This window comes from Sphaerodactylus townsendi, linkage group LG04 (genome assembly GCF_021028975.2).
Source record: "Sphaerodactylus townsendi isolate TG3544 linkage group LG04, MPM_Stown_v2.3, whole genome shotgun sequence".
In the NCBI taxonomy this organism is placed as follows: Eukaryota; Metazoa; Chordata; class Lepidosauria; order Squamata; family Sphaerodactylidae; genus Sphaerodactylus; species Sphaerodactylus townsendi.
In genome coordinates, this window is record NC_059428.1 from 57356376 (window position 1) to 57381149 (window position 24774).

Below are 24774 nucleotides of genomic sequence, written 5' to 3' on the forward strand. Positions count from 1 at the left end.
GTGCCCCCATTTAATCAGTCCATTTTCTACCTTAAAAGTTCAGGACGGAGCAAAAACAGTAGCAATCGACGTATGTTGGTACATCTTGGCGATTGACCACTACAGTTGATCTAACTCTTTACAGGTTAGATTGACCACCCTATTAATATTCCAGTCATTAACTGTTTCCCCCTTTTCCATGAAACTGACATATAACCAAGTGTGGTATCCGTTCCCTCCCCATCCCCTGTCTCAAGGCCCATAAAATTCAAGGTTCATAGCTCCTTCCGAGTCAAAATGGAAAGAAATCCAGTCCAAGTAATGACAGTCATGCAGCACCATAACTTACCATAAACTTGAAAATGGACAAATCCAAAAAGCAGGAGTGGCGTTAGCAGCCCCATTTTAACATATTCAAAAGCAATCCAATGTCAGGCAGGACGAAAAGAAAAAAAAAAGCCCCAAAAGTTGAGATGCCCCTAGCACCTAAGGGAACGTGAAGGGATACTCAAAAGCAACCGAAGGAAAAGAGCTTGAACGGGACATTTGGAGCTCCATGCAGATTAACGGGGCGGTAGAGGAGGCAGAGAACTCCCGGCTCCGCTTCCGAAATTCCCCCCAAATCCAAAGGAATTATTCAAGTCTGGCTAAGACTCTCCATTGCAATCCAAACCCAAAGGATTTTCTTCAGCGGACATCAGAGACTTTGCAAAACAGATTGGTTTCCTAGAAAGTCTATCCCTCCCTTTCCAAAGTTCTCGGCTCTTTGAGCAAAAGGCGGTGAAAAGGGGGGACAATCACGGACTTGGGCTTCTGTTTCTCATTTTCTCTCTCCCAGATCACTTCAAGCTGCGGAGTTGCTTCCCTTAACTTCCATAAGAGGGACGCCTAAGCAAGAGCTCTCGTTGCTTGGCGCGCCGCTCTCCCCACACCCTTCAAGGACCAACCCGAACGACTCCCCCACCCTTAGTGAGAAAGGAAGAACTGCTGGAGGAGGAGGAGGATAAATCCCCAGTACGCCGCTGGGGCTGCAGGAGGCGGTGAGTGGCAGGCACCGGGCTTGCTGCTGCTGCTGCTGTTGCGAGGTGGTCGCGCTGGCGTTATAGTTTCGAGGGGGAAGGAAAGCGCTTCCTCTGTGGAAGGAGCCGAGAGAGGCGGAAAGCGGCAAGAGCGCTGGGGCGGTCGCGCGAGCGAGAGAGCAGCACCCTCCTGCTGCAGTTCGCCCCGGCTCTCGTCCTCTCTGGGGTGGCTGTTGCTAGGGCGAAGAAGTGGGTGAAAGGCGGACGCGCTTTGCAGGAGAGCCGAGGTGTGGGTTAAACCACCGTGAAACACCACACCCAGTCTCTGGTTCTCCTCGGGGAGCGAAGTGGGAGGGAAAACGGCAGCCCGAGACCAAAAGGGATTGAGGAGTATAGGAGTGGGGTAGGATGCAAAGCAACAGCCCCTTTTTTCTCACCCCCAAGCCCCTTTTCTCTCAGTACTGTTGGTAACATTAACGTGATTGCTCTTCGCTGCTTCTCATTTAATGGGCAGGTAATTTTCTCGCTGAGCGATTTCATAGAAGCGTCTTCCCTAATTATTCAGTCTTAGTCTGCTCTTTTTCCCCACATAGGAAGCTCCGAGAAAACAGTTTTCACCTCTTCTCACTTCACTTTCATGTGATTGAGAGATTAAAAAGCATGATGTTGCTTTAGCCACACCTGGAAAGAAGCTCTGGTTGCGAATTTCCCGTGTGGCTAGTTAAGGACAAGGGAATTAAATGCTGTGGGTGCTCACAGGGTCCTTTGGTTTATTACTTAACAAGAACACCTTGATCTCATGGATGCATGCTTAGCAAAAGCCACACTGAGTATGCAGTCAACTCCCAAAGGAGTGTACACAAAATGCAGCCTAAACCAGGCTTTGAAATCAAATTGTGGAGGCTCTGTGTGTGTTTGCTAGAATTAAACCATGTATGAGAACAAAACCTGTATTACACTTCACTCTGGAAGTATGCACAGAATTAGTGTGACTGAAAATCTGACACATTTTGATCTTATACATGTCGAATGGCATGTATTTGTGCCTTTTCAAGGGCCCAGTCATGTGACCTTCCATGCGCCTGGTGCCTTTTCAAAGCAAGCTTTAAAATGAGGGTTATGCATTATGAACATGTCAACACAGCTGAGCATAGGCTTTTGTTCAATATATGCCTTCTTCACAATCTGTATTGCTAATATGTGTGGCAAAGTGATAGAAATTGTTGCTACTGGCCAGAATGTATAATAATGGAATTCCACAGGACACTAGTGTGTTGTTGTGTTTCCAAAGGCTACTATCAAGTATTTACTGTATATTCAAACAAAATAGAACCCACCCAAACTGGCCTGAAATGTTGGTATTCTTTAGAAGGCAAAACAATTTCTTTGTCTACCAGAGGAGCCATGCGACAGTTCTGCACATTCTCAAAAGCCAATGGCCTGGTATCTTACTACTGCACTGACTAAAGTGTAAAGCTGTCCTGCAGCCTAAAAATCTTTCTGCAACTTAAATTGAAGGAAGGCTTCAAAGGTAGGATACTGCCCAGTTTAGAAATGATTGTGTGACTCTTCCCTTTAAATAGTACATTTCTGGTGGCCAAAAGCAAGTTCTTATACATGTGCAGATGATCAACATGCATAGTAGGCTTTTCAAACAATTATCCACGTATTCTGTAGTTGTCTAAATTAGTGAATCAGATATAAGCCATACATAATCTTTATATTTCTTCATTCCCCTTTATTATGTGATTGGTGTATCTAAAGAACACAATGTAATGTGTAAAATCATACAATTATAAACAAGGCCCTACTATTCATTTCTAATTAATTTTCTTTTTTAAAAAAGAGACTACCATAAATTCTTGGGGGAGCTGGGGGAAATCAGATCTATAGCAGTAGAAAAATAAAAATAATATTTCCTGGGGAATATAAAAATATTTTGAGAGTGGAGTTGACAGAAAAAACCTCCACAGAAAAACTGTAATACTAGAGAGAGGCAAGTGACAGCACAAAAAATGTACAAAGAATTCTGGCCTAGTAGGGAGGGGGGTGATCAAACAAAAACATAGCTGTATCAAAGGGGTCTGTATATTCCCAGTGTCTTCAGAGTATATAGTGCAGCTGAGACCACATATGATTACAGAGTTTCTACTAACTATATGCTGTTAGCATTGATGATTAGTCAGTAGGTTACAGGAATAGATCTAGGTCTGTAAGCCCAAAAAAGCAATGTTAGATGGCGAACCTTTAGTTCCCCCTGCTGGAATATAAGAGGCAATTCTTGATTTCTTATGTATGTGCTTCTCTTTAGTTTTCTGTGAAGATCTTTGTTCTGAGCCTAAATTCCAAACTCTAGTTTCTTTTTCACAGGTATGCATGAACAACCACACACAGAGCCCAAGTTAAATGAGCACAAGTAAGCAGATCATTGAGCAATGAACTTACATAAAGAGAGGAAAAATGCATACTTTTGAAGCATATTTTAAAATATTACTGTTATCTGAAGTTAAAATGCACACTTTTTCAATTAAAAATACTACAGATTAATTGGCAGTACAATTGGCAGTACAAGCAGTACAAGCCTATACATGTTTTTTTGTAAAACTGAGTTCAATTTGTCTTGATCCCATGTCAGTTTACCACAGTGTAGGTACACTTTTTTGGTTAAATTTGGAAGGACAGTGTTGATAACACTATTGGTATTTTTTTGAATTTTTATTTTACAAGATCGACACTCGGTTTTTTCTGTTCCTTGTTAGGGCTTACACAGTTGTGGCTAGCACATTTAACAAGACATAATAAAAACACTTTTCAAACTAATAATATTTCTGTGACATATGGCCATTCTGATAGTTTGTGCACTTTTATTTATGAAAACCAATTGATAGTAAAATGTATTTTATGAAAATGACAAAGTAGATACATAGAACATTCGAACAATTAGAAATGTGAACTAAAATGTGTTAGTGGATGAATTCAATGAATCAAAAAAACAGGTTTCAGAGGGAGTGGAGTTAGCTATATTTTTTCACATTTCATATTTTATAGGTTTTTTTAATATAGTTGTCCCATTCACCTCCAGAAAAAGTAAAGCCTCTACAAATATTCATTTAAATGAGCTGTAGAAGTGTAGTTAATCAAAGGTCAAAGCCTAGTGGAAACTATTTTTAAAATTATACAACTATGGAACAAGAAGAATTTACAATATAATTCTAAAAGTACTTTGTTTTCTTTCTTTAAGCAAGCTAGTTTACTGGATATATAGCTGTATGACAGCTTCAAGCTCCTTTTATGTAAAACAGGAAACAATATTACTATGAATTTATAATATGCCCCACAGATAAACACATTTTTAATACATGTAAAAGACTACTTTGTATTTGAGGCTGTAATTAAAGATAATGAAGGTAAGGTGATCAAATAGCCCTTTTTGTATTCTTCTGAACTGACAATACTGAGAAATTATAAATCACCCATCTGACAGCAATTTGCATAACAGGATGTGAAATATTAAACAATATCCTCTTGCGTTGCAGACATTTCAAGGACTTCATATAGGTGAAAATGGATGCCTATTTGTTGAACTGAAAATTAATTAAATGTTTGTACAAAAAATAGCCTTTTGAAAACTTTTTATTTTTAAACGTAGTATTTATTTATTTGAAGACTGCAAATGTTCCAGAGGTGTGGGGGGGGGGATGGCACCCAGAGAAAAATGGTGCCTGGGCCCTGCCCCTGCACCCACCCCCCAATTACTTTAGAGCAGCCAGCTGAAAGCAGGCCTGAATAATCACCAGCCGGAACCGCTAAAAGTAAGTGGGGGGAGGGGTGGGGCCCCACACCCCTGCTTTCATCCTGTGCCTCACCCCTGCTCTCTCCCCTACTTACCTTAGTTCAGCCTGCTCAAAGAGCAGCCGGCTGAAAAAGCAGCCTGGCTGGGCTGCTGGCTGAACTAAGGTAAGCCCCCATGCCCTCCACTCTCCCCCCTTCTGCCCCCTGGCTGTTCCCCCCACTTATCTTAATTCAGCCGACTGCAAAGAGCAGCCAACTGAAAAAGCAGTGGCTCCACCCCTCCAGGCTGCTCTGGGCTGCAGGACCTGGCTGGTGGGGCAGGGCAGGGGCCTGATGAGTCAGGGGGAGGGGTGTGAGGAGCAATTTTCCACCCCATGTGACCCCAATGGTGCACCCCCAGGGTGCGGCGCCCTGCCCTGGTTAGGAAGCTAATACGCAACTGAAAGGTTCTGATTATAAAATGTATACCTCATAGGTTTTGAAATTTAGTTGGACATAGATAATTGGATTCCACCTTCATAGAAAGATGGAAGTACTTTGCAAGCAAGATAATCTTTTTGAGTATATCAAAGCCCTTGTGTTCACAAGGAGCTGTGAGACTGGACTGAAGTTTCCCAAAGTGTTTTACATTCATCTTGGTTCAAAATCAAAATCCAAAAACCAAACCACAATCCATGTAATACCTTTTATTAGCACAACCGAATTAATCATCTCATACAGGCAGCAAGTTTTTTTGGTGTTCTCTCCAGATCTTCTATCAAACTGAATGTTACATAAAACAGTCTGGGGACCCTCATACCTGTGGGAATGCCTCTCCCACTATACACCCCGAAAGATGCTTTGTTCTAGTTTTTAAAGTTTACTGGAAGCCCCTAGTCTGAAAGCAGTCTAATTGTCTTTGATCAGGGCCAGGGCCTTTTGAGCCATGCCTGGTAGAATTCTCTGTTTGAGGGGACCAGTTCCCTGTGGGATCTGGACCAGTTCCACAGGCTTAAAAGATGGGGTTGTTCCACCAGGCACATGGTTGAGGACTTTTGGATGCCCGATTATCCATCACAGAGCAGAGCCTCTCCTCTTCTATACCCCCTCCTTGGGCCCCCTCCCAACTTACTTTGTGGATGGTCTGTTAAGCTTGGGAGTCAACTGCTTGGAACTTATGGTGCCATGTGTTAAAATTATTATTTTGTAGAGTTGAATCTATTTTAACCGTTCTGAATTTTAGCTATGTATTAGAATTATGTATTATTCAGCAGTGGACAAGGCATCTGGGCCAGGAAGAACAGAGTGACTCTGGTGTTCATTTTGGAGGGCTTTTCTCAAAGCCACATCTTTTAAAACAGTGTATTTTTTAACAGGCCGTGGTTTGCAGGGTTATCTCTTTTTTCTCCCAAGGCTACTAGGAGCTGAGACTGCTGGAGGTGGGGCTTAACAGGGGTTAACACAGAGGTTACTCTCTTGTCCTGGGCTCCTGAGGTGAGCCATCTCAGTCTTTTAGTTCAGTCTCTGGAACCAGCTGAAGCGCCGCTGCAATTTCTTTCTTTTTTTCTTTTTCTTTCAAAATAAATAATAAATTCAATTAATTAATAAGCGCACATTTCCTTTGAGGGATAGTAGGTAACAGATAGACCAAGGGGCACTGACTCAAAAGTTTAATATCTAACACATATTCTAAACATATTCAACAAGCACATATGAAGGCAGGAAGCCAAAGCAGGGGATGTGGATGGGCTTGCTACCAGTGTCTTTTGCACTGGAGTGTCACATGTAATTACCATCTCGCTTTCACTAGGCCAGAAACAGGTCTGCGTGCCCCTCGCTGTATCGAGCTCTCTGGCACCTCAAGGAACGGGTCCGCTCTCTTGAAGCCAAGGTGGCAGACCTGGAGAAGCTGAGAGAGGCAGAGAGGGCAACAAACAAGGCTTTGAAATTCCTATATTGGTCCCATCTCCCTAAGGTGACATCTCTTCAGATGTCAAGTGGAGAATGAGAGTCTGGGTGACAGAGGGTGCTTTCAGTTCCGAGGTGGGGGAAGATGCTCCCTTAGATGGGATCCCTTCCCTTAACTGGCAGTGATCAGCTATCTCTCGGCAGATTCGAGGATACCCTCGGGAGGTGTGGGGCTCCCTGGTGTAGTGGGTGTGATCTCGATCATCAGGTAAATATAGAGAAGTATGGGTTTGTGACATGGCGCTGGGATGACTGCGATGACAGCACTGGTTCGCCCCTAAGCGGCATGGTCGCCATGGATGGCAATGCCACGCCTTAGATAGGCTGTTAGACAGAAGTGCTGGGGTGGAGTCAGCAGCTGTGGTCCACATTGGTACCCAATGACATTGGGAAAATGTAGCCGGAGGTTCTGGAAGCTTTCAAATTTAGGGCTGCTAGGAAAAAGGTTAAAAATCCAGGGACCCCCTAAGGTGGCATTCTCTTCGAAATGCTACCTGTTCCACGCCATTAAGGGCGAATGTTTAGCTAGGGCAAGCGGGAGATAACAGGGTCTCAATGCATGGATGAGAAGGTGGTGCATGAGGCAGAGGGTTTCAGATTTGCCTGTGGGAACTGGGGAACTCTTGGGGATAAGGCAGGCCTGCAGCTAAAAAAGCGGACGGGCTTCCCTATCTTAACCCAAAGAGGGAACCAGGTAGCTGCCTACACAACATTAAAAAAAAGGTGGTGCAGAACATCGCTTTCTAAACTGGGATTCCTGGGGAAAGCCAGACAGGAGCTGGAGGTGACTTTCGTCTTTGGAATACAGAGCCCATGGGGGGATGCAGAGACAGAGCATAGGGAGGTTTTTTAATTTAATTATACAAGTGAGGAAACATGGAAGTACTGTGATAAGTGATAGTGTCTACAAAAGGCTAGGAGGGCAAAAAATACACAGCAATCCCAGGTTAGGGACAGAGACAGAGTATACAAGGTCTCTCTATGCCAATAGTAGAAGCATCTCTAATCTAAAATGGGGGGTAGCTGGAGTACAGAGTTTTGAAGGAGGATGGCATTGATATAGTGGGTAATCACAGAGACATGGCAGGAATGAGGAGAACCCAGTGGATGCTGTTATCCCAGGTTACAGGCCTCCTACAGGAAAGGAGCATAGGGACAGGGGGCGATGGGGGTGGGGTGTCTCTACATCAAAGAGAGCATAGTGTCACATAACATAGACAATGCAGGGGAGCTTTCGATCCTCTACAGAAGCATCTGTGGATATCAATCACCAGGGGTGAAGCATAGTTTCTTAACATTAGGGAATCATATTATCGCCCTCCTTTGACCAAAGTGCCTTTACAAGAGGATTCTTGAGATGGGAAAAAGAAATTAGAGAGGCTTAACTAAAAGCAAAATGTCGCGGGTAATGGGCTTTATTTTAACTTATCCCCTATATAAACTGGAAAAATGCATGTTCAGGGCTCATAGTAAGGAGCGAGAGAACATTCCCTGGATATGCGCTAAATGACTGTGGCTTTAGAGCAGATGGTTGTAGAAACCAACCAGGGGAGATGTGATCCTAGATCTAATTTCTGTGGGGACCCAGGACTCTGGTGGGCAAGTGGAAGTCAGCAGTTGTTGAGCCGATAGGAAATTAACAGCCACCACACCAAGCATTTATCAGATTCGCCAGTATCTCTGCATGCTTAATTCAAGTGACAAACAAACGGGCTACTAATGTTCAGAAAGGGAAATTTCTCAAAGATGAGGGGATAGTGCTGCATGAGGGAAGTTGAAAAGGGAAAATCAAGAGAGTCAAAATGTCCAAGATGCTTGGAGGTTATTTTAAAACACAGCTCTCAAAAGCTCATCTTGGAATGTGTTCCACAGGTTAGGAAAAGTGCAGCCTAGTCCAAAGAAAAAAACCACCATGGTTAATGTAAGTGGACGCTGGAGGAAACATTAGGGGTGCAAAAGATGTTCTTTAGAAAATGGAAGTCCAAACTTAACTTATGGATAAAGAATACCAGAGAGAATCACAAAATGGTGGCAAAGAGAAGCAAGTTAGCTGTAAGGCGAGGCGTTTTAAAAAAATCCATTGCCGGGATTACAAATGAGGAACGCGATGGCTGTGAAACTATCAAAAGTGTTGCCAGCTGGTGGGTATCGTGCAAATCCAGTTCTTCAAGTACATCAAAAAAGCAGGAAGCCAGCAAGGAAGCTGCAGGCCCAAGTAGGATGGACAAAGGAACAAAGGTGTGCTAAAGATGACAAGGAGATTGGCAGAAAAGCTGAATGAATTCTTTGCATCTGTCTTCACCCAAGAGGAGGTGAGGAAAAATTCCTGCACCTAAACCAAGCTTCTTAGGAGGCTAATCTGGGAGGAACTAGCGAAGATAGTGGTATGATTAAGGAAGAAGTTCTAAAAAAATATTGATAAAACTAAATGCTACCAAATCCCCTTAGCCCAGATTGCATTCACCCAAGAAAGAGCCTTCACATGAAATTGCTGATGTTCTCACTTTAATATGCAACTTATCCTGAAATCAGGCTCCATCCCTGAAGACTGGAAGATGGGCTAATGTCACACCAATCTTTAAGAAAGGATCTTAGGGGGGACCTGAAATTACAGGCCAGTCAGTTTGACATCTGTTCCTGGTAAATTAGTAGAATCTGCTTAAAGAAGATAAAATTATAAACATGTACAAAAAAGCAAAACCTGCTGAGAAAGAGTCAGCATGGGATTTTGCAGGAGGCAAATCCTGTCTTACAAACTTACTTACAGAGTTCTTTGAGGATGTAAATAAATAGGCATGTGGATATGGGGAACCAGTGGACATTGTCTACTTGGATTTCCAAAAGGCTTTTGACAAAGTTCCTCACCAGAGACTATTGAGAAAACTCAGCAATGAAGGAATAAGAGGGGAAGTCCTCCTATGGATTAAAAAACTGGCTGAGAAACAGGAAGCAAAGAGGGGTGTAAATGGGGAAATTTCACAATGGAGAGATGTGGGAGTGATGTCCCCAAGGATCCGCTTTGGGACCAGTGCTCTTTAACCTATTCATAAATGACCTGGAAGTAGGGTGGGTAGCTGGTGCCAAGCTTGCAGATGATACCAAATTATGTAGGGTGGTGAGAACCACAAAGGATTATGCAGGGAGCCCAAGCTGACCTTGATAAATTAGGGTGAGTGGGCTAAGAAATGGCAAATTCAGTTCAATGCAGCAAAATGCAAAGATGCAATATAGGGGCAAAATCCAAACTTCAATATGACGCCACAGGGGTCAGTGCTATCAGTCACAGACCAGGAAAGGGATTTAGCGTCAGAATTGATAGTTCCATGGGAATGTCAACTCAACGTATGGCAGCCAGAAAGGCAAACTCTATGCTGGGGATCATTAGAAAGGAATTGATAATAAACTGCAAAGATTGTCATGCTCCTTTATATAAAGCTGTGGTGCGACCTCACACTTGAGTAATTGGTATTCAGTTCTGGTCACTACATCTCAAAAAAGGATATTGAAGAGATAGAAAAAGTGCAGAGAAGGGCAACGAGGATGATTGAGGGACTGGAGCACCTTCCTTATGAGGAAAGGCTGCAGCGCTTGGGACTCTTAGTTTGAGAGGAGACGCCTGAGGGGATATGGATTGAAGTCTATAAAATTATGCATGGGGTAGGTAAATGCTGACAGAGAGAAATTTTTTCTCTTCTCGCCAATACTAGAACCAGGGCATTCATTGAAAATGCTGGGGAAGAATTCGACTAATAAAAGGAAACACTCTTCTTCACTAACGCAGGATTGGTGTTCTTGAATATGCTGCCACAGGAGGTGGTGATGGCCACTAACCTGGATAGCTTTAAAAGGGGCTTGGACAGATTTATGGAGGAGAAGTCAATTTATGGCTACCAATCTTGATCCTCTTTGATCTGAGATTGCAAATGCCTTAACAGTCCAGGTGCTCGGGAGCAACAGCCGCAGAAGGCCATTGCTTTCACATCCTACATGTGAACTCCCAAAGGCACCTGGTGGGCCACTGCGAGTAGCAGAGAGCTGGACTAGATGGACTCTGGTCTGATCCAGCTGGCTTGTTCTTATGTTCTTAGAATTGTTGTTATACATCATGAGTTCCATTGTAGTGGAGGGGCAGAATCTAAATAAATGAATAGCAGAGGGTGAAAAGGGGATGTTATAGACCATGATTTTAAATATCTTTTCTTGCCAGCATCTCTGTGCTCAATGCTGGCAGCAAGTAGATCAACATAAGTGCCAGGTTACATTCTAGTTCCTGAGAGTAAAAACAAAACAAAAAGAAATGGTATCTCTCTGCTGAGATTGCCAAGGCAGCAGTTTCCCATACAGTTTCCCAACCATTTTTCCTACAATAGGTATATAATAAGCTATCCAAAATGAAACATGAAGCAACTCCATTTGATTTTAAATTCTAGCTTACTTCCAATTAAGTAACATTCAGTAGGTCTTCTTTAAACAACAAGGTACTCCACAGGACAGATGTATCAATCCAGGCATCCTTTGATGGGTGTGATTAGCAGTCCAGGGATAAGGTTGGATGTTTCTCATTTGCTGGAGAAATAAGTTAATGAAAAATATTTTTCTTATATATTTGGATGGTAAACAAAAACCATATTTCAATCAATATGGCCACACTCATCCACACTGCAGCTGCATCAAGACTACACTTTTATAACTAAGAACATAAGAACTAGCCTTCTGGATCAGACCAGAGTCCATCTAGTCCAGCACTCCCTAGCTGGCTTCCTGCTTTTGATGTACTTGAAGAACTGTTTGTTGCTGGTCTTGATGTTCGCAGCCATGCGTTCCTCATAATCCTTTTTTTGCCTCTCTTACAGCTAACTTGCTTCTCTTTTGCCACTATTTGTGTTCTCTCTGGTATTCTTCATCAGTTAAGTTGGACTTCCATTTCCTAAAAGACATCTTTTTTTTCCTAATAATTTCCTCAACCTCCCTTGTTAACTGGCTTTCTTTTGGACTGGGCGCTGCCTGTCCTAACCTGCGGAACACATTCCAGCTGAGCTTTTAAGACTGTGTTTTTATTAAGGTCCGCTTGGAGCTCTTTGCAATCCTTCGCAAACTCATTCTATGTGAGACTTCCCTTGAATACTACTTCAGCTGGTGCAAAATACTAATGCTTTAATGTTGGTTGGAGTCAGTTAAAATATTTGTGTTTCACTCATTTCTCAAACACTATACTTGATACCTATTTATTTCCAAACACAGGGCAAGGTGTTGGATTCTTCATTTTATAGCTCTTCAAGGCCTGGGCCCCTGGTATCTGCAAGGCACTTCTCCCTGGATACTCTTGAACAACAATTACATTTCACCAATCAAGGACTACTTTTGGTACCAATCTTCAGGTTATTTCAGATTTCCATTATCTGTGCTGGCACCATTGTTGTGCAAGGACCTCTTGAGGATGTAAGGGAAGATCCTACTATAGTACCTTTCCAGCTCTAAAACAGGAATGAACTTCTAAATTGGCTTTAATATTTTTAAAACAAATATAACACATAAAAATAGTTGTGAGCTGTTGATAGCACTGGACTGTAATTACTTGTGGTAGTGTAGTTAGTACAGAATATTTGCATGAGAAAAAATATTCAAAATATTTTAGTATTATATAAAGAATATCATCAACTCATCTAAGCTAGAGCCTCTTAGTAAATACGTAATTGTTTAACAATGCAGTCTTTAACAGAATTACACCATACTGAGCCCATTAACAGAGAAATTCCGAATGGTGTAACTGCTTACTGAACATTGCACAGCTTAAATTAAGGAGTGAGACAGACAGATTTCCAGTTTTCAGATCTCACCAAGTCATGAGATTGATGCATCTTTTTCCTGTGGTTCACTAAAGAAGTAATCCTAAGCAATGTCGAAGGATCGTGTCTGGAATCAACTAGTTGTTGAGGGTTTTCCGGCTTTATGGCTGCGGTCTGGTAGCTTTTGCTCCTATCATTTCACCCTCATATGTGGCTGGCATCTTCAGAGGCATGTCATGGTCTCACATTGTTATTTAAACTATTCTTGGGTATCACTCCCCTAATTTTTAATTGAATGACAATAGTTACTTGCAGTGTAGTAGCAATTAATAGTTCAACACATATGACACTGTGGTTGTAATAACAATTTCTAGTTTTCTTATAATTATCCATCAACTCCCCTTTTTAAGTTTCTTTCATAGTAATGAAACATTGCCTGAGTATTTTTCCTTGCCGTTTTTGATTTATGAAGATGTTATCTCATATGGATTTGTCCTGTCTGTGTGGTGGCAGTTCTAACGGAATTATAGCTGCTTTACTGTCTGTGCCTGTGGATTATAATGTTCCCATCAGGCTATGATTTTTTCCCCCTACAATATGATGCTGTCAACACTATTGTCATCAGTTATACATATCAGTGGACTATTAACAATATTATTTGTAAGGCTTCTATATTAGTTTTGTCTGAGAATGGTCTTGTCTCACTTCAGCAATAGAATTACATATTGCCTTGTCTCTAGAAATGCTTTCAAATTGTATGTTGGCCGTACAATTTTTCTATGCCAATCTAATTTAGTTTTCTATCTAAAATGTTTGTATGGCTTTAGGATTTGTTTTTAAAATCATGGTGCAAAAACAGTTGAAGAATAAAAAAATACTGTTCTGTGATCTAACAAAATATTTTCCATAAAGAATGTTTTTTTTTTCTGGAATGTGGAAAGGCAAATATACTAGCCTAGTGTGTGTACAAGCCATTACACATTTTTCAAACCACCTACATAAACATTGAGTTAGTTGGAGTTTTCCGGGTTGTATGGCGAGGGTCTGGTGGATCTTGTTCTCCTTAACATTATACCAGATTTAGTTGGTATTCTTCAGAGGTGTATCACAAAGGGAAGTTACTGTGTCCAGTAACAGACTTCCCTCTGTGATACACCTCTGAAGATGCCAGCCACAGATGCAGGCGAAACGTTCAGAACAAGATCCACCAGACCACGGCCACACAGCCCAGAAAACCCACCACAATCAGTTGAATCCAGCCGTGAAAGCCTTCGACAATACACCTAGAGACAGCTGAAACAAAAAGTTAGGTCTAAATCTATGTGAGAAGAAATTAACTGTTCTGTCTTCCCTCCAAAGTCCCTTGTGCCACACTAAAACCACAGAGGGGTTACGAACCCTCATGAACAAAATTATTCCCAGCATGAGCTATGTCAAGAACAGGGAACAGGGCATCCAATCTAATCCAAAAACCTTTATTAGGCATAAAACCAGAAGTACCATACATTCCAAGTACAATAACAGGATCATAAATGACCTGAAAGTAGGGGTGGGTAGCATGGTAGCCAAGTTTGCAGATGATACCAAATTATGTAGTGTGGTGAGAGGATGCCGAAGATCTCCAAGTGGACCTTGATAAATTAGGTGAGTGGGCTAAGAAATGGCAAATGCAGTTCAATGTAGCAAAATGTAAAGTGATGCACATAGGGGCAAAAAATCCAAACTTCACATACACGCTACAGGGGTCAGTGCTATCAGTCACAGACCAGGAAAGGGATTTGGGCGTCTTAGTTGATAGTTCCATGGGAATGTCAACTCAATGCATGGCAGCTGTGAAAAAGGCAAACTCTATGCTGGGGATCATTAGGAAAGGAATTGATAATAAAACTGCAAAGATTGTCATGCCCTTATATAAAGCAGTGGTGCGACCGCACTTGGAGTACTGTGTTCAGTTCTGGTCACCACATCTCAAAAAGGATATTGAAGAAATAGAAAAAGTGCAGAGAAGGGCAACAAGGATGATTAAGGGACTAGAGCACCTTCCTTATGAGGAGAGGCTGCAGCGTTTGGGACTGTTTAGTTTGGAGAGGAGACGTCTGAGGGGGGATATGATTGAAGTCTATAAAATTATGCATGGGGTAGAAAATGTTGACAGAAAGAAATTTTTCTCTCTTTTTCACAATACTGGAACCAGGGGGCATACATTGAAAATGCGGGATGTGAATTCGACTACTAATAAAAGGAAACACTTCTTCACGCAACGTGTGATTGGTGTTTGGAATATGCTGCCACAGGAGGTGGTGATGGCCACTAACCTGGATAGCTTTAAAAGGGGCTTGGACAGATTTATAGAGGAGAAGTCGATTTATGGCTACCAATCTTGATCCTCTTTGATCTGAGATTGCAAATGCCTTAACAGTCCAGGTGCTCAGGAGCAACAGCCGCAGAAGGCCATTGCTTTCACATCCTGCATGTAGCTCCCAATGGCACCTGGTGGGCCACTGCGAGTAGCAGAGAGCTGGACTAGATGGACTCTGGTCTGATCCAGCTGGCTTGTTCTTACGTTCTTATCAGAACAGGGCATAATTATCCCTTCTCTTTTGCTAATGGAACAAATTTTGAAGTTGAATTTGTTCTGCCAGGGAAAAAACAAGGGAGTTGCTTTTAAATTCTTTGTTGTTTGTTCTAAAAGAGTCAGAGTACTGTGCTTAGATTATACCAACAAATTTCTGTCTACTCCACCAGACCAATTTCTCATCTCACCTCTAGCGTACAATCTAGAAAAGCCCCTAAAGACCATCAAGGCCATACTGACAATAGAGGCAATAGTTTCCCATTCAAGATTATGGTTTATTCACTCTCTTTCACAGTTCCTTTTTTAAAAAATAGAGATTTATTAATTTTCCGTTAAAACATTACAAAGAAATACAGAAAACCCTCCCAACCCTTCCCCATCCCATCACCAACCCCTCTCTAACACACAATATAACACAAACAAATTAACTAATAATAACTTATTCAACCTTATTTAATATCATTTATGCTGACTTCCCCTAGTCTGTACCTCGTTCCAATAGGAAAAAAACCTACATTTTGTTTCAACAGTTGATATCTCTACAAATAATTATAAACTTTCCCTCAAAGCTGTAACTTCCTCTATAAATAGTACAACTGTTAATCTACTTAATTGTTACATATTTTGCAAAAATAATTTTGTTTTACTATTCTTTTCTAAGTAAACAATATAATTTCTCCAGGTGATATAGAATTTTTCAATTGGTAGATCTTTCAATTATATAGAAAATTTGTCCAATTGGTAATAGTCAGTCAGTTGTTGTAGGCAATCTTCTATCAGTGGTTGCTTCGATGACTTCCATGCCTTGGTGATAATCATTTTAGCTGCTGTGGTCATGTAAAGAAATAAATTAATGTTAAGTTTTGTTATGCTTTTAATACCAATACCAAGCAAATACAATTCTGTTCCCAAAAGAAGCAGCAACAGGTACACAATCTTGGACCTAAAATTCCTAAATCACTGCATCTGCTTTAGTCACTTTCAAATGGAAGCCTTCTGCTGTACTGCAGATTCTCTCCAGATAGAGTTCTTGACATCTATTGACCTGACTCAGGCATACTTCCACGTGCCTATTCTCCCAAATCATTGGAGGTTCCTGAGGTTCTGTGTGAATGACCATCACTTCCAGTACTGAGTCATGCTGTTCAGCCTATGCATGGCCCCCTATGCATCTCAAAACTCCTGCTACATGTTGTGCTGAGTCTGTTGAATAAAATGGGACTTCTTGCTGAGCAGACCTGCACTAGGTGATACCAAGGAAAGCCAAGAAGAATGCATCCTCAGTTACATTTTTTCAGGACAACACAGAGACACAGCGTGAAGTAGATAGGAGAGATGCTGTAATGCCATGCATCTGCAGTATCTAACTTGGGAATAAAAAAGGAACTGTAATCAGCCATGTGGAGCAAAACAGTAAATTAAAGTGAGATGAATCAAGACAAGTACAGTATTGAAAGAAGATATAACTTAAACTGCTTTTACTATTTACATATATGGAAATATATGTATAAATCACGTTCCTAAACTCCCATTCACAAATAGAAAACAATCTTTGTTAATCTTATATCTATATATATAAAAAGCAAACAGTGACTTTGTTAGTCACTCCCTAACGCTGAAACAGCTGGACGAATCACCCCCAAATTTTCACATGACGTTCCTCCCTGTTGCGGGTAATGGGACTTTCAAATTGCCGAAAGTCCATACCTGAGCCAGGTAAAATGTCTTTTTCCTGGCACACCAGGCTATGAAGCTGGCTGTGTTTAACTGTCACCTTTAGAATGTTCGTGTAGCCTGTCTGTGGCCTGAGGGCTTAGAATACCGCCTTCTGCCCAGGATGCGGCAGAGATGAGCAGTGAAAACAGTAAATAGGTAATACGAGTGGAAGTGAAACACATATACACTTTGCCGTGTGAGACCTCAGGTGGGGTTCCCCTCCTCACACGCAGGTAACTTTCACTCTCTGTGCCTCACCCACTGCTACCACACAACACACATACTCTCATCCACATCCAGCTCATCCTCACACACCTCACTCTGTCCTCCCTCACATCCAACCACCACTTACCCACTTCCTCACCCATATTAGCCACAGCTCTTTTTTTTTTTTACTAAAATCAAGCTGGAGTTTGCCTTTTTTTTTCTCTTCTAAGAAAATTCCCACGGGCGGGGCGAAATGACCAACACTATTGGGTCCTGGGCTTCTTTGCACGATGGCCTCCTTTTAGGGAACTCCAGGGAGCTGGCCTCGATCTGAGCGCATGCTCACCACCCTGCCTCTGCTGCCTGACTGGGATAGCCTCCTTGCCCCAGTTCTGCCTTACCCAAGCCAGGACTATGCGTGTCAACCAGCCTCATAGACAGCAGGATTCACACTCTGGACAGTTCCGTTGTGGAATGGAAAGGGTTACCTTATACTAAAAAACCAAGACACCACCATGTAACAATGTGAATTGAAAAAGAAAAGAGGGATTCTATTTGACCACCCCAAAAGGCTATGCTGGGGATCATTGGACCTGCATGGACATCTGTGTAGGTTGCGGACTGTGATGAGAAGGACAATTGCCATAGCAACACGTGGCCGGGCCCCGCTAGTTATTACTAAATGAAAGAGAGGAAATAACAAGGATAATTGTGACTATTTTAAAAAAGGAAATGGTACATTAATAGTTTATTCCAAGAGCTTTTCACTGTTTTTTTTAAAAAAATGTTTTTTAAAAGAATAGATGTGCCTTTAGAAATATTGACAGAGACGCTCTCCAGTAAATTCCCAGAATTCCTGTAATATTTTTACCATTTTGAGTTTGTGCATCAATAATATACTTTGTCACTTGCAATATTTTTCCTGTAGTGATATTAAACATTCTTTGTTAAATTTTCTGACTGAAAGGCAAAATTCACTGATACCTTGCATTAATATATTTTCTTTTACCACCACAGCTTTGTAGTAAAATTGGTATATACAAGTATAGTGCAATGTCACACCAACACATTGAGAGGTGTAACCATAGTATCAGTTTGCTAGTGTTATGGGAAGTTTTTCAGGGTTTTTTAGCTTTCACAGCATTCTGGCTGGTGAGGCACAACCTTCATATTGCATTCACTCTCTGACAACATGATAGTGATAGTCCATAAGAACAAACAAGTAGGTACCAAGTCAGCAGTGCTGCCCTAGTAAGTGCTTTTATCCTGAGCAGAAAAACATGTTATCATGAACAGTCAATCACATCAACATCCATCATCTATAGGATGCTCCAAAAGAATATGTGCAATTGGGTCAATTTTATCTAAGGAACAGGGATAGATTTGTTTTGAATATGATAAATGTATGAACCATCCCCTCATAACTGCCAAGGCGTGGGCACTTGATGTTTGTAGGATGTACGCTCTTAAAATCCTTTTTCTGTTGGTCTGTCATTATGGGGATGTGCCAAAACAAATGACAGGGATGTGTATAGGAAACAGTGGGAAAGGTTTAAAGGTCCGTTGGATATACTGGGAATCCCAAATGCCTATTGAGTCCACTGAATCGTGTTACAGCACACCAAACTTGCAATGAAAATGTGGAACAGATTATAAAAAAAACTGTCCTGGAGGATGAAGCAGAATGATTCTGTCTTGAACTTCATCTTCTGCACCCAGAAGTTGAGGCACCGAAGGTTGGGAATCACTCTCCAATCTTTGGATTTCTTTGGTACTATGAAGAAGGAAGAGTAGACCTCCCCATCCCTCTCTGTCAGTGGCACTGCCTCTATGGCACTACAAATGCTGGACTACCACCCATGCTATGTCCATTTCCCACTTGTCCATTGGAAGGGCGACATTCAAATGCTGGAAGGCAGTTTGGAGATCAGTTCTACCTTGTAGCCCTATTGGATGATCTTCAGTACCCACTTGTCCTTTGTGGCCTGCAACACCCTACCTTGAAGTCAGGCTCATTGGCCTTTGTGACCATTGCCTTTGTCTTTTCTACCTTGGGAGAAAAAAATGGAATGACCCTTGTTCATATCACCTGTTGTGGTGATAGCCCTTGTAGTCCTTCCCTGAATTGTGGGGGCAACAAGTCTGAAAGGACCTACTCTTGCTCTTGTTTGGCCTTTCCTTGTTGGCCAAGGTTGAGGATGATGGCATGGTCTTTTTCTTAATCTCTATCAGTGTCTTCTCCAGTGTTGACTCCCTGAAGAGAAGGCATCCCAGGAAGGCTTCTGCTCCAAGGTTGCTTTTTGTTTTTTAACAAGAGGTTCCTTGTTAAGTGTCAAAGGTCAGGGTTGAAGATGTTGGCATGGCCTTCTTTTCCATGGTCTCTACCAGTACCTTCTCCAGTCTTCACTCCCTGAAGAGGTAGGCTTCTTCTGCAAGGTTGCTTTTTGCTTTTTTTAAATGAAGTTCCTTCTAAACAAGAGGTTCCTTCTGATCAAGATATTCACTGTGAAGCATCAGGTGTGAATTGCGCCACTCTTTGGATAATTTAGTAGGGATCAGCACCAGGTAGCGGGTCAGCATCCAGATCCTACACAGGTCCTCCACCCAAGGTACTACCGCTGACAAGCAAGTAGACATGACAGCTGCTTCTCTTATTCCCTGCAAAGCTGCCTCATGCACCCTCTTGAAGGCTGATTCGTTCTTACTGTTTAGGGGTTCCTTGATGACATTCTCTCTATGTCGAATTGCTCCAGTGTTCATGATGGGTGTGGCACATTGAAAAGATCCATGGTCTTGGAGTAGCCAAATGTTGAATTTCTAGCCATAGAGACCAGCATGATTAAATTCCATCAGCAATGCCCTTTCAGACTTCTCTGGGAAGGGCCATTAGTCTGCTACCTCACATGGTTGTTTGTGTTGGATTTGACAGCCTTGCATGTAGCAGGCACAGAATTCTGGGAGAGCTCAACAAACATTCTAAAAGTGGCAATTGGAAACAGCTCTCTGTCTCTGCTGAGGAAATATGTTAAGTTTCTGTTAACCAAAGCCATGTAAAAAGCCGCTGACTGAAATTTGAATATTGTAAACGATACTTATGGTAACAAAATTATAACCAAATGATGAACTGTGAATGTATCTATATATAAGTGTTACTATGGGCTTTTTCACACACATGGTTTGTTCTTGATTTAATAAGGGGAATGGGTGAAGAGGGAATCTTGATTGTTCTTGATTTAATAAGGGGAATGGGTGAAGAGGGAATAGTGGGGTAAGTTGACAGAAATTGGAAGGGTAGATTGATGGTGGAGTGGGGGACAAAAGAGATGGGGTAGGTTGACAAATAAGGGGTTTGGGGAAAGGACAGATATAAGAAGAGTAGATAGAAAGAGAAGGGATAGGTTGGTGCAGAACGAATGGAGCAACAGAATGGGTTGACAGGAAAGGGGAGGGGAGAAGGGAATAGGTGGTATGTTGTCAGAGGGGTAAATTAATAGAGAAGGTTTGTAGAGCAAAAGAGATGCGGTTGATTGACAGATAAGATGAAGGGGAGAAAGAGGGGGAAGATTGTTACAGGAGGGAAAGAAAGCAACCAGGGAAAGGATGAATCCACTCCTAAGTTTCTTATGGGTCCCCACTTGTGTTTGTCTACTAGTAGAGACATCATTATGTTCCAAAAGCTGAGGACAACAATATCAAGAACTGCCCTAAAATGTTTTGGAAACCCAACTGTTCACTTTTGGATATGAATTTCACCATCTACTGTCCTACGATTGTAGAACAACTGAAGCACAACAATTTTGGACTACAGTACTTTACATCATTTATGTACAACAAATACATTATGTTCCTTCTGGGCTGTTCAACCCAGGAAGATATGTTATAATTATAAGACACAGGGAGGGGGTGATTTAAACTGATAGGGTGTTATTTATAACTAGAGGTATATTTTTGCATGAATTTTATATTGTAAGCCAGCTTGGACAGGAATGTGCGGGGTATAAATTCAATAAAATAGAATGAACATCAATTCTCCACACACAATTACCTGTACCCTGCCCAGTGACCAGTACGTGACATGAAATATTGAACAAGCAAAACATCAGTGCAAATTTGGTATTGATGTTAAAGTCCCATGCCCGTCCCATGCTATTAGCTTTGGAGATATGAATAATAGATCCAAGGACCAATCCATTACCTAATTTTGAAAGTTGCTGACCTGGCAAGGGCTGTGGCTCAGTGGTAGAACATCAGATTGGTGAAATCACCAGTGACTGCAGTAAAAAGGACCAGGGAGTAGTTGATGGAAAAGAGCTTTACCTGAAGATCTGCTTCCAGTTGAGTAGACAAGTGTCTGGCTCAGTATAAGGCAGGGGTAGGGAACCTGCGGCTCTCCAGATGTTCAGGAACTACAATTCCCATCAGCCCCTACCAGCATGGCCAATCTGGAGAGCCGCAGGTTCCCTACCCCTGGTATAAGGCAACTGTCAAAGACCCATCCAGGCCTTTGGGGTTGTAGCAAGGTCAAGCCATGGATTCTGAACCAGTACTCAAAACGGAATTTTTATATTTGTTATTAAAAGAAAAATTGTAAAATGTGCAATGAATACAAAATCATAAGGTGCCTTTTCAGACTCACAATAAAACAATAAAGTACACTTACAAAAATAAATATTTGCTAGAAAATATAATAAAAATCCTCCATACTTGACCAAAGTTTTTTAAGCAAAGTAGTTGCGAAGTAGACAAATGACAAAGGAAAGATGGCTGCTAACTCTGATGAGATTAATTTATGGCATAAACTAGCCACACCAAATAATTACCAATTAACCAATCAGGTATCAAGTTAGTAAGAACTCTCTGGAAGTTAGTAAGGTATCAAGTTAGTAAGAACTCCCTGCCCTTTTGAAACTTTCTATGCCCCCTCATGAGAAATTTGACCTGGGTGGATGGTACAGCCTATCTGTTAATTACAAGCACCTGCCTTTAAACTATGAAAAACAAGTGAGAAACAAGATTTTTTTCGTAAACTTTTCCAGGAATCAAAATGGAGTCTCTTTGATCAAAGCAATATACAAGCAAAATAGTTATTCTCGTCACAGAAACTTCATGTGTTCATGGTGTTCTTGCACTCTCTGTATTAATGTTGTAATGAGAACAAGCTTGGTGAGAAATTCAGTGTCATCTCTCAAATGTGAAGTAAATAATGAAATATAATTGTACGTTAAATGTAATTCCTAGTTAGTCCATTAAGTATAAAAGCATTCCACAGAGGGAGTTACATGATTTCATTAATGTTTATAACTAATAAGTTATACAAAAACAATGTCTGGTAAATGTAGAAAATAATGTTGTATTTTGAAAAAATTCTGTAAATTTAGTGTTGAGATGAAAGTATCTTGCATAGTTGGGGCATCATATTCTTGTTTTGTTAAGTTTCCTGTGAGGATCCCCCCCCCCCCCCGGTGATGAACAGCCATCCTTTGTTTAAACGTCCACTGTGGTTTGAAACATTTCCACTATGGTTTTTTAAATAATTGTTATTCCAGGTAAATATCTTACAATGTATTTTCTTGAATTATATTTGTCCTGCGTCAGTATTATGTTTATGGGGAAAATCTTTAGTAGAGATGTACTTTTGCATTGTTTCCTCACTCACATAATAGAAAAGTCAGCATTTTCCATAGCAAAATTCACAAGCATTTGTTAAAAAAAATACTTGGCAAACACATAAATGGAATCTATAAAGTACATTTTCAAAGCAAGGGTCTTGACCTCTTGCTGCCATTGATTAAGTGAGAACTGCTGAGGTAAAGCACTCTGAAATACTTTGAAAATGTAGATGAATAGAGCTGTCCAGTAAGAGAAACAAAAAAGGATGTGAAAAACCTTCACTAGATCAGTACTTCTCAGAGTATTTTCTGTACTGTCTATATTGAAAGGAATTTATTCTATTAATACCATGCATACCCCAATCTTTTAATCAAGAAAGGCTGTCAGGCTACCTAATGATAGCAACCCATTGTAAGTACAGCCATTTAAAATGCCACACACCAAAAGTGTTTGTGGCATAATTCTAATCAATTGCATTGCATAAAACATCGATGTAAGAGTTTTCTAGTTGAAGCTGGGCAGTTTTGCTTAGCTTTACTTGCTAAGGTTAGTTTACATGCACAGTGAAGAAAGGTGGCATGAAAATTAGTTTTTTTGCTGGTGAGAAAAAGGATAATCGTACCTGCAGCATTTATATTTTAAAAAGTAATTCTTTACTTTAGACTTATGCCCCTCTGCTCCACTGGGTTGCAGGGCTCAGAGCGGTCCTCTACAGTTCAATAAACAATAACTGAACAATGATAAACTGTACAAAATATTTAAAATACAAGATAGTAAAATATCCTGACATTAAAATAAAACAGCATCATCAGTTCATATCCAGCAACCTACATCCCAGTCTGCTTTCAAAACCAGGCAGCCCTGCTGATAAGGTGGAAAAAAATCTCACCTTATCAGTCTTGGAAGATTGTTCTGGAAAGGGGGGAAAGTATTCATAAGTGATTTCAATGTGACATGAAGCAGTAATCTTTAAAATAAAAATCCAACAGGCCAACGACATTTGCCATTTTTACCACCAGCACAATATATCAAGGCTTCAGTGTTCTGTTCCCCAAGCAAACTAAATTCAGGTGTCTTGCACTTGGCCAGAACAGAGTGTAAGACTCACAGACAAATAAGCAACAGTTCAAAAAAGGTTTAGTAGTACTGAAAGTTTAGGACTCTTGACTCCTCCCATGAAGTCTAAATAAAGAATACTTGTGCCATTGGAAATGATTGGAGATGATTTGAAGAACTTGCAGACACCAATTTTTCCTTAACTGCTTCTAAGGAAGTCTGTGCTGCTTACTTCTTCTGAGTTCTCCCGGTGTTTGAGGTGGATATCTAACACCTTAAAAGTCAGAGATACTGCTGTTTCCAGACTTCCCCAGACACCTGAACTAAAACAGATTGTGGGCTTTTTCACACACACGGTTTGTTCTTGATTTAATATATGAGGTAGTCACAGTTTCTGCCTTTTTTCGCACACACTTGAGCCGTAATGTGGCCCAACCCCTAATCTGTCGCTCATTTCAGCCTTTGTCTCACATTTTTCCTGTCGCTTGATAATTGTGCAACTTTCTTGGATAAAACGGATTCCCCCCACAATCTGGTGCCTAGGTGCAAAACGCAACTGGAACAAGCAACTGCGAGGGATCACGCCCACTGTGTGATGCTATTTCCACCAACCAATCAGGATGCGGTAGAGCTTGCCAGTTGTGCGCGCATATTTCACTGTTTCGTTTCCGTCTCACTCACCCTCCTCGCAGTGGCTCATGCAGTGCATTGTTCTCAACGCAGTGGTACACTGAGATAGTGAAGTCACGCTGACTCGTTAGCTTGTGATGATGGGGGCCAAGTGTCACGCGGAACACGCCCTTGGACGGCACAACAGCCAATCGGAACTCTAGTTTGTACTGCATTCCAGGGCAATGCAAAACCAAGGGGTTTCTGAAGCAACAAGAACATCCACAACAACCTGGTGATGTGTGACTGTTCTTGAGCGATGAAACAGCAACAAAAAGGTCAGGATGTCGATGCGGATTGCCTTAATTCAAGAACAAACAGTGTATGCGAAAAAGCCCTGTAAAACAGGAACTACTAACTACTAAGAATGCTATAGTGCTTTTGCCTATAGAGGGCTTCTTAAAGGGACAGGGTCTAA

At 41.3% G+C, this 24774-nt stretch overlaps 1 protein-coding gene and 1 long non-coding RNA gene across 13 annotated transcripts in view; one reads left to right on the forward strand and one right to left on the reverse strand.

The window, feature by feature from the left end:
- Positions 1–571, reverse strand: part of ROBO2 (roundabout guidance receptor 2) — a 547539-nt gene extending 546968 nt beyond the window's left edge. For all 12 annotated transcript variants that reach the window (XM_048494577.1, XM_048494572.1, XM_048494575.1 and 9 more), the window contains exon 1: positions 329–571. In XM_048494577.1, coding sequence (XP_048350534.1) covers positions 329–383 — 55 coding nt within the window. In that variant the 5' untranslated portion in view covers positions 384–571. The remainder of the gene's footprint in view (positions 1–328) is intronic.
- Positions 572–925: 354 nt separating this feature from the next.
- Positions 926–24774, forward strand: part of LOC125431610 — a 32748-nt gene continuing 8899 nt past the window's right edge. The window contains exon 1 of the long non-coding RNA XR_007244320.1: positions 926–1019. This is a non-coding gene — a long non-coding RNA (uncharacterized LOC125431610). The remainder of the gene's footprint in view (positions 1020–24774) is intronic.